At 46.6% G+C, this 10,820-nt stretch overlaps 1 protein-coding gene across 6 annotated transcripts in view; it reads right to left on the reverse strand.

Moving 5' to 3' along the window:
• SLC25A48 (solute carrier family 25 member 48) overlaps nt 1-10,820 on the reverse strand; it is a 41,363-nt gene that overhangs the window by 10,942 nt on the left and 19,601 nt on the right. For all 6 annotated transcript variants that reach the window (XM_023752146.1, XM_023752145.1, XM_023752147.1 and 3 more), the window contains 2 exons: nt 2,862-3,119; nt 511-644 (listed from right to left, as the gene is read on the reverse strand). In XM_023752146.1, coding sequence (XP_023607914.1) covers nt 511-644; nt 2,862-3,119 — 392 coding nt within the window. The remainder of the gene's footprint in view (nt 1-510; nt 645-2,861; nt 3,120-10,820) is intronic.

The raw sequence follows: 10,820 nt of genomic DNA on the forward strand, positions 1-10,820 counted from the left end.
TTTACATGACGATTCATAACAGTAGCAACATTACAGTTATGATGTAGCAATGAAAGTAATTTTATGGTTGGGTCAGAACATGAGGAACTGTATTTAAAGGGCCAGAAGGTTGAGAACCACTGCTCTATCCTATCTCAATAAGAAGGCAAGCGTTGGTGACACACAGATGTGGGTCTGGGTCCCGGTTCTGCCATGCAGCAGCTGTTTGACCTCAGGTGGGTTCCTAGTCCTCTTCGAACCTCTGTCAGGTGGGGTGTACACCCACCTCCTCCACCAGCCCGGGGCAAGGACCAGATGAGACAAGTTTCTCTTGGAGTGCTTGATAAATGGTAACCACCTGCACCTCAGTTTCCCTTCTCTAGACTCTCACATGCCCCCCAGCGTGTGACCCGCCTTCTAGGAACGGAACTGACCCGCTGGGTTATTGTGTAAACACAAAAACTAGCACATTCTTGGATGGGAGAGAAAAACAAACTTGTGCCAACGTTCCAAGTACTGCTGTGGGCTTACTTTAAGGCCGTCCTTCTGGTAACTCTGGGAGATACAGTCCAGGACACCTTTGTATTTGTTTAAATAAACCCCATCGGCCTGGAGTCGACTTTTCACAACATCCATAGGAGTCGCTGTCCCCCAAGAAATTGCTCCTGTAAAGAGAGAGACAAACAGGAGTCAGGGGCTGGCTGGTTGGGGTCTGGAGGGGACCCTGCAGCTTCCTGCCACTCAGAAGCTTAGTCAGCTGCTGAGGGAAGTGGAAAAGTTCAGGGCCGGGCCCGTAAGGGCTGTTCCTGAGCCTCCCTTGAGACGTGCTGTGGGACTTCACAGAATTATCCTACCCTGCAGGCCTTGGTTTGTCATCTGTAAAATGGGGCAGCAGTACCTGTCTTCATGGGGTTGCTATGAGGATAAATAAACAGATGCATGTGAGGCATTTAGTGCAGTGCCAGACGCATAGCTTCGTAGGCGGAAGCCTTTCTTAGCAGCTTTTATTGGAGAAACAGGAACAGGCTCACCAGTGCTTGCAGCACCTTTCCAGGCGCCAGGGGAGGCCCAGGCTGAGTCTGAGGAGGAGGGCTCACAGCTCCCCAGAGGCAGGATCTACCCTGAACACACAGAAGCTAAACAAGCACTGGCCAGCCTGGGGATTGGAAAGAAAAGCAGGAGCAGGTCTTTAAAAAGCTCTTATCTCTTCCAGGTATTTGGAATAAAAGTCTTAGGACCTCACGCCCTGGCTCATCCTGGTTGGATATGCTCAGGTGCCCCGGTTTGGGCGCTTTTGTGACTTTCAGGGACTCTGGGAAAACAACACCGAGTTATTGTGTAAACACAAAAACTAGCACATTCTTGGATGGGGAGAGAAAAACAAACCCTGTGCCAAAGTTCAGGGCAGCTGGTTTGCAAGTTTTGTAATTGCTGCCAAGAGGCTCCCCAAAGAGGCCTTTTCCTGCCCCAAACTCTGCTCATCCCGGCCTCCCTCCCGCCCCTGTGGCCACGGTGTCAGGGCGCCCTCTGCACCTCTCTTTCCTGCCTCAGGTCAGGATAACAGGCCACTCCCCCTGGCACACTCCCTGTCCCTCAGCCCAAGGGCGAGGGTACTACAGATGGAGGTTGCCTGCCAGGCCACGCACACCTGCTCTCACCAGAAATGAGAGCAGGTGGGGCTTTGTTTGTCCTCAGCCAGCTTCCTGAGCACATACAGGGAGTGGCCAGCCTCAGGCAATGGGGCGGAGGGGGCAGTGGGAGTGAGGGAAAACACTGGTGTTTGGGCTTTGTTATGTGCTGGCAGTTTCACACACAGCTCATTATGATGAGGAGGAAAGACAATTTTCTTCTCTCCGCAGCAAAGGCCATGTTATCAGCCTCTTACAAAGCATTCTCCATGTTCAATATTGACCAATGTCACCCCAATTCATTTAATAAATAAATAAAAGCATTCTCTCCTGACCCCCACGCCCCTCTAGCCATGCTGCACTTCTCTCTGCCCTGGTAGAGCACAGTCAAGTCCCTCCCAGGTGCTGGGTTCTCCAATTTCCTTTATCCCACCCTCTCAATCCCACTCCAATCAGGTTGCCACACCTTCTCTTGACCAAAATGGGGCTTGTCAAAGTGCCTGGTGGCCTATATACCTCACAGAGGTCCTTGGTGGGAAAGAGCCAGGGCAGCCCGCAGCACAGAGACCAGTGGGGCTGGAGCCCAGCAAGCGGACCCGGGAGCAGAGAATGAGTGCAGACGGGTAACAGGCAGCCCGGTCACAGAGGGCCTTAAACACCGCTGCAAGGACACCTACCCTACGTGACAGGGGGATGCAGTGTGAGTTCTGAGTAGGGAGGTTAAGTTCTGGTCCATGGTCACGAAACGAGTAAGTGGGGATTTGCTCTTGGATCTTTCTGAGGCGGAGTCCCTGCTGAGGTCTGCACTGGCTGTGTGACCTTGGGCTGGCACTTAATTTCTCTGAATCTGAACTTTCTCATCCTAAAAAATGGGGAGACCGATTCCTACCTTCTGGAGGTAATGAAATCCCCACACGAGGGAGGTTTATAGTGTGCCAATATTAAAATATGGTGAACCGTAATAACCAATTTCCTCTGAAAAGCTCAGTAACACCTGACACAGAGTAAGTGCTCAAAATGTATCTTCTGACTGAAAGTTCAATGAGCCCAAATAGGGACTTGCCATCCCCACAGGTCCAGTGGAGAGGAGATGGAAGAAAGGGAGGACCATTCTGCATTCCTAGTCCTTTCTCTGGCACATAGTAGGTATTTACATGGAATTGTTGGATGAGGGATGAGTAGAGCATGGTAGGCCCCCCAGCTGTCCCACTGCGGTGGCCAGCACAGGGACGGGTATCAACACTGCTGTCTTACCTGCCACGCCACCTGCCAGCCACACAGCATAGGGGCTGGGGTCTGCACAGGCCTCAGGGGTGATCCAGTCGGTCAGGAACACATAGGGGACAAAGTAGAGACAATAGCCCGGGACGTCCCTCAGCAGCATGGCACCGGCACCCCGGTAGAGCCCCGCCAGGCCCTCCGTCCGCACGATGGTTGCAATGCAATGCACAGGCCCCTGGTAGGCTGGCTGCTCCCCGAGAGCCACTGCCCTGTTCTTCAAACTGAGGCTGGCTGCAAAGACAGGGCAGGTAAGATAACAAGTGACCCAGGGGGCAAGAGACTGGCCATTCTCTGGCACTAGAGCCAGCCCAGCCCACTGACGATTCCCTCTCAGGTGGCCCACTGGATTTTACCAAACCTCTAACCTTCTTGGCAGCTCAAACCAGGATTCTGGAATCCCAACAGAGAGCCCTGCCAACATGAGCAGCCAGATTGGAGACAATCTATCCAGGTGATAAAGTACCAGTTGCCTTAGAATGTTCAGGGGCTGCTGGTCAACCATCACTATGTCTCTCTAACAGATGTGACTGTAGAATGCCTAGGATCAACTATGAGAAGGCATACCAAGCTCTTTCTTGAATCAGAGACTGGAAAATCCAGCACATTATGCGTGTGTATGTGTGTGTGTGCGTGCATGTGTGTGTGCGCTTGTGTGTACTTGTGGTAAAAAAGTACACGAGTCCTGGCCGAGTGGTTCAGTTGGTTGGAGCTTCGTCCTGTACACCAAAAGGTTGTGGGTTTGATTCCTGGTCAGGGCACATACCTAGGTTGTGGTCTGATCCCAAGTTGGGGCATGGATGGAAGGCAACTGATCAGTGTTTCTCTCTTTTTCTAAAAAATCAATAAAAAGCATATTTCTAAAAAAGTACATGAGATTTGGACCCAGTTCCAAATCCTGGCCCCACCACTTAGAAATATTAGGTCCTTGATAGGCCACCCTTTCCAGCCTGTGTTTCCTTATCTTTATAAAGAAGACAGTATTGTACCCTTTATACAGAATACAATACTGCATTGTATATTGAAAGTTGCTAAGAGAGATTTTAAAAGTTCCCACCATATACACACCCACAAAATGGTAACTGTGTGAGGTGATGGGCGTGTTAACTAACCTAAACTTGGTAATCATTTGCACTATACACATATATCAAATCACATTGTATACCTTAAACTCACACCATGTTTACATTAATTATCAATAAAGCTGAAAAATATTTGTTCATAAAAGAAAAGGAGCACAGACTTTTGTGAGTATAAATAAGGCAGTAACTATAAAGTTCTCAGCACGGTTCTAGGAACATTGTGGAGGTGCAGTAGATGGCCGACAGGTTATTACTAAGACCGAGGTTGACTGGCACACATCAGGTGCAGGCTGTGCCGGCTGGAGGGCTGGACAGTGCTCCCTGGTGCCATTGGCCCCTCCAAGTCCAGAGCACAGGGCCGCTGTCTCCTTGTCTGACTTCCAGGGTCAGGTCACAGGTTGTATGTCTAGCTTCTTCTAGGGGTATGCGTAGCCACCAAGCAGTGACTCTAGCTCTCAGATTTAATCCTTCCACCGGCTCCCCGGCTCCATCTCTGATGTTCATCTCTGCTACGGACCCTTTAGCACAGCTTTGACTCATGGCCAGAGAGACCTCCCTGTCCCCATGCAGGTAAAGCAGACTTAGTCTCATCTTGTTCCCATTTTAAAGAACTACCATGACATGCCTAGGAAGGAAGCTTGCCTATTTTGCCACCACGCCTATTTTGCCACCAGGGTTTAACTCCCAGAATGCACCATTTCTGATTTTCCACATCTGGCAAAGAGGAACATCAGTTTCATTATACAGTTGAACTTCCAAGTTCCCCAAATAGTTCCATCTTTATTAGAGGAAAGGTCAGGACAAGACATTCGGCTCCATGGTGCCGCGGTCCAAACTGGAGATTTGGGGGTAAAGTGCAACCTGTCCTTTCACGCATCCCAGAGTAAGAGAGGTCAAGGAGGAGGTTTCCATTTTCCTAGGAAATGTGCTTGAAAAAACGAATCCTGCATTTTCCTTTTGTGGGGTGGGGAGTGGGGACGAGCACCCACAGCCACACACGTTCAGACAACTGCAGTGTGGGCAGGAGACTGAGTCCCACTCACTTCTACAGCCGATCCCACAGGAAGTGAGTTACTTTTAGTGGCCACTTTTGGGGGGCACAGGGCCCTCTGAGCTCAGAGCAAGATCAGACACTGTGGTCTTTTAAAGCCCACTGAGACGTCACTGGACACCCCTTCCTCTCCCAAATCTACCATAACACGGCTGGGGTCATCCGGGGATATTTTGGCAGGAGACAAACTAGATGTAATTGTCCCGACATAAACTTTGCCTGGCCACTCAAGTCCAAGTGCAGTGATCTGAGTAAGAGTTTTAATGAATCAGCGATGGAAATGAGGTGGCTTTCTGAAGTTACTGATTGAAGGAGCGCGCCTGATAACATCCTGCTGATTCAGAGGATGGATGTTGAAAACAGTATTTGCCCAACCTCCAACTGGCCCTGGGGATAGAGAACCCGAACTTTCCTTTTCTTTCCAGAGTGAGCAATAAGGAAATCCTCCCCAGTTCTCCCAGGTTTGTTACACAAGCAATCTAGCTTTTATTGCTTGAGTATGATCCACTGATGACTATTAAAGCAGTAAAATTATCATGGTGATGACCATCATCTGAATACTGACTCGAGCCTGAACTGGCGGCCAGTGCCTTCTGGGCACAAGTTGATACTGCGAAGGCCTTGGGACTCCACCAGACTCCCTCATCCCCATGTAATAACAAGTGTTGTTTAAAAAAACAAAAGACTTTTTATTCGAAAAAAAATTTTCAAATTTGAAAAAAAAAAACAAAAAAGAAAAAATTGTATAAAGAACACCCTTAATATTCACTATCCAGATTCGCCTGTTGTTAACATTTATTTTATGGTTTGCGCACTCTCCTCCCCCCACCCCTTCTCCCTCAAACATGCTCATGCAATGACTGAGCAGCTGCCACTGTCCCCGTGCCTAAACCTGTCTGGGCTGTTCGTCTCCAGGCAACAGTGACCTGACCTGGGGTCAAGGTTTCACACGTCAGCTATGGGTATGATGTGGGTTTCAGGACTTACAGATTGAAGGGCAGAATCTGATAAGGTCCTCCTTGTCTGAAGGTGTCAATGTTGGGAAAACACTTGCCAAACCTTGAACCAGCCTTGTGAACAAGACCCAAACCTGCACTTCTTTTCGTTTTCCCCAAGGTAAGCAATAGGAAATTCTTTATATATGCATGCATATATAGTTTTATATTCTGAACCATTTTAGGGTGAATTATATACAAAATGCCCTTTACCCTTAAATACTTCATGTATTTTCTAAGAATAGGGTGTTGTCTTACATACCATAGTGCAGTTATTGGTTTCATAACCTACGTTGACAATATATCTAATTGGTTTCATAACCTACGTTGACAATATATCTAATATGCCATCTATGTTCACATTGTATTTGACCTCATAATGACCTTTATAGCATCCCTCTCCTTCCCCAGCACAGAATCCAGTCTACTCAGGTGTTGCATTTAGTCATCGTGTATCTTTAGCTTCCTTTAATCTGGAGCCTTTCCACAACCTTTCTTTGTCTTTATGACACTGACATTTTTTTTGAGAACTCACTGCCCCCCTTCTTGTAAACAGAACTTTCCTCATTTGGGGTTTGTTTGATGTTTCCTTGTTATTGTGTTGAGGTTATGAGTTCCTGGCCCAGCCTCCTCCCCATTCTCACTTCTTGTCCCATGAAGAGTAATCACTTTCAAGAGCCTTCTCTGGCCTCCTATGCTTGTTTTGCAGTTTGTTTTTTAATTGAGGTATACTTTACATTCAATTAAAGGTATAGCTATTAAGTGCACAAAAGGAGAGTTTTGACAAGGGCCACTACACCCTACTGAGAAGATGACATCTTATACTTAAACGATTTTGGTTTCAGCCCACTCAGGCAGTGCAAAAATTCCAGATCTACCTACCCTCTCCCGCTTTTCAAGGTAAAGAACTCTGCCCATCCACATGTCACTCAATGAGAAGCATAGCTTTCTTTTAGGCGATGGTCGTTCCGGCCCATCTGCATTAGCAGTAGTGGTATGGACGATTCATCTGGGGCCACAAAGCAGAAACTGCTATCAGTTGCTCAGAACACAAGATGCTCTATGGCTGGGGCAGGGAGGTGTGGCCCTGAGAGGTAAAACCGGGGAGCCTTGACAGCTAGACATAGAAAAGCACTGAGTGAGAGTTCTGGGTAACGCTAGCAGTGGACGAATTTTAGTTTGTGAAAAACAAGTTTTGATCCCTAAAAACTGACGTGGGAGGTTGCTGGCAAGCAGTTCTTGGAAATATGCACAACTGAATTCCATGGCCTCCCCTGTCATTCCTGCAAGGACCCCGAGGAAGGAGGCCAGGTGCTGAACCAGTGCCATGTGTCTTCACTTAACACCATAGATAGCCCGGCCGGCATGGCTCAGTGGTTGAGCGTTGACCTATGAACCAGGAGGTCATAGTTTGATTCCTGATCAGGGCATGTGCCCGGTTTGCAGGCTTGATCCCCAGTGGGAACATGCAGGAGGCAGTCAATCAATGATTCTCTCTCATGATTGATGCTTCTACCTCTCTCTCCCTCTCCCTTCTTCTCTGAAATCAATAAAAATATTAAAAATTAAAATTAAAAAACAAAACACCATTGATAGGCTCCTGTGACTCTAAGCAAAATGATATGTAAAGAAACTACTTTGCCACAAGCTAATTGATATAAACAAGAGTTAAGTTCCGACAGCATGTTTCCGGTCACAAAAACTTCTTCAAACTTCTAAATAAGTAATCAAAACACTTCTAATATTAAACATTGAAATAAATGTGAGCTATATGCACATTTAAGAAAGATTCATAGAAAACAAGAAAAAGAATTATTTTCCAACCCGTTTATTCCAATTCAGGATTTCAGGTGGCCAGAGCCTCTCCTAGCAGCTCAGGGTGTGGCATGACCCACACTGGACAGACACACACACACACACACACACACACACACACACACACTCAGACTGGAACAACTTAGACACGACAATTCACCTACCATTGGGATGTGCAAGGAAACCTGAGGACCCAGAGAAAAGCCACGCAGGCATGGGAAGAATGTGCAACTCCATACAGACAGTGGCTCCTGCCTGGAATTGATTTTTCTCATCGTTGTTATAAAATGACGTTGAACGAAATGATGTTACTCAGCTCACACCCCGCTGTACTCAGCTCACACTGCACCACTGATCTCAGCCTGTTGTTCCTGAACTGTCAGGACTTGGGCTGAGGGGTGTACACATGCATGTGAAGGGATTCACATTAGGTTTTGTTATTTTGAAGAGGTGAAATGTATTTTGTTTCTCTAATTATAATTTTTTGCTCTAAAATGAGAATAAGATTATGAGTCAAATTTTGCTCATTTCTTATCATGAGTGCTTCCTTATTGGACCATTTTTTGCTGTGCTCTCTAAGTCAAGAGCTATGACCTTTCACAATGATAGGTATGGGTTATATATCTCAAACGCTCATAATGCCTGTGTTTTTCTTTGTTTTGCCCAAATTCAGTTAGGATCAACTCAAGCGCTCTATACCAAGACTGGCAGGATGTTCAAGGTCAATGAAATTGGCTCCCACTCTGCTCCTAATTTTCCCCTTGGAGTGGAAGAGGGCCTACAAAGTTCTAAAAGACCCTCCTCCAGACCCCTCCCACCTTGTCTGGAGCGGCCCACCCCCTAGATGTGGCTCTGACCTCACTGCCCTGCACCAGTGGCCAGTGCCTTGCCTGCCTCCTCCCTGGCCAGGAGGTCCCTTTGAAGAAGACTCTGCAGAGGGTGGGGACTTCCAGGTTTGGCCAATCATAAAGGACCCTGCAAGCACCTCTTGGGAGTCCTTCCAGACACAGGTCAGGGTTCCCACAGACCTGCCACTACTGCTCCTCTTCTCAGAACCCAGGACCACACCACAGCAGCCACCGTGCCCTTATTAGATACACACAGGGAAAGTTCCATTTCTTTCCCTTTCTTAGACAATGCCATTCAATTTCTTCAATGGACCATCACCCTGCACATAGGAAAGCTCACTGAAACACAAAGGCTGGTCACTGATTTAGAGAGGGCCTGGCCCTCAGCAACACAAAGGCCTGGCCACTCTCTGGAAAGGAGAGCACCACCAGGCTACCCCTGTATGTGAGCACATAGGGGGTCACTTTCTATAGAAAATCCCTGACAAATTGGCCACCCACAGACGAGGCACTGCTGGTCCCCAGTCAGTGACGTGCGGGTTTACCAAATGTCCTGTGCTCAGATATGTCAGGGCCATGGGGCTCTCAAAAGGAAGTGGCAAACATGGAGTTATTTCAACAGACACAAGAATCGGAGAGCACCGTAGATGGAGAGAACCCCTCAAATATCTGACACATACATTATGGCCATTTTTTTCCTCACGTGTAGGTGCTATTATGGAGAATAAAAAAATATGTACTTAAATATTCTAACCCACAGTAGCTTCTTGTCATACGTGTTTTCTTAACCCATAAAAACGGAAAGGATGGTTGCTGCTCTATGGGCTGGACCCCATTTTACATATAAAAAGGGACTCAGAAGAAGCTGGGAGCCGCCAGCCCATGCCGAGGCTGTACCCCTGTTACGCTCTGTCCTGATCGCTGCTATTTTGCTCTCACTGGTATTTCCTGCCATCGGTTAACTTCCAGACGGCAGGAGTCACACACTGTGGCGTGTCCCAGGGCACTGTAACCTTGTAACTGACACTGTGCCCCATGTATGTGCTTCAACATCCGTTCAATGAGCACCCGAGCATCTGATTGAGCAGATCTCAAATGCTCACCTCCCATCACCCATCTTGGCATTCATCCAAGCCTAGCCCTATCTGGTCCTTCCGCCAGAGGCTATATGAACTAAAAGAAAGTTACAGCACAATCCCAGGAACCTGGCTGTGGATGGCTTAAAGCTTCAAACAGGACACCAAGAGCCAAAGTTGGATGCCATCTGACATTGACTGGCACAAAAGTACCTCCTGGGAGGCCTGAAATCAGCATATAAAACAGTTAGCCTCTCCCTTCCTCTCTGAAATCAATAAAAAATATTAAAAATATAAGATACCTAGGAATAAATTAAACCAAGGAGGTAAAAGGCCTGTATTCAGGAAACTATAGGACATTGGAAAAGAAATAGAGAAAGATACAAACAAGTGGAAGCATATATCATGTTCATGGATTGGAAAAAATTCATTAAAATGTCCACACTACCCAAATCCATCTATAAATTCAATTCAATCCCAACTAAAATACCATTAGCATACTTCACAGATTTGGAACAAATATTCCAAAAATTTATATGGCACCGTAAAAGACTTCAAATAGCCACAGCAATCTTGAGAAAGAAGATCAAGGTTAGAGGGATCACAATACCAGATATGAAATTATACTACAAAGTCATTGTAACCAAACAGCCTGGCTACCGGCACAAGAACAGGCATATAGATCAACGGAACAGAACAGAGAACCCAGGACTTGATTCATGTCAATATGATCAATTCATATTTGACAAAGGAGGCAAGTACATACAATGGAGTAAAGGCAGTCTCTTCAATAAATAGTGTTGGGAAAATTGGACAGGTACATGCAAAAAGATGAAACTAGACCACCAACTTACACCATAAATAAGAATAAACTAAAAAATGGATAAAAGACTTAAATATAAGTCACAAAACCATAAAAATCCTAGAAGAAAACATAGGCAGTAAAATCTCAGACATCTCTCATAGCAGAATTTTCGCCAATACATCTCCTAGGGCAAGAGAAACAAAAGAAAAATTAAACAAATGAGACTATATCAACTAACAAGCTTTCTGCACAGCTAAAGAAAA

This window comes from Myotis lucifugus, unplaced genomic scaffold, assembly GCF_000147115.1.
Source record: "Myotis lucifugus unplaced genomic scaffold, Myoluc2.0 scaffold_28, whole genome shotgun sequence".
Lineage (NCBI taxonomy): Eukaryota > Metazoa > Chordata > Mammalia > Chiroptera > Vespertilionidae > Myotis > Myotis lucifugus.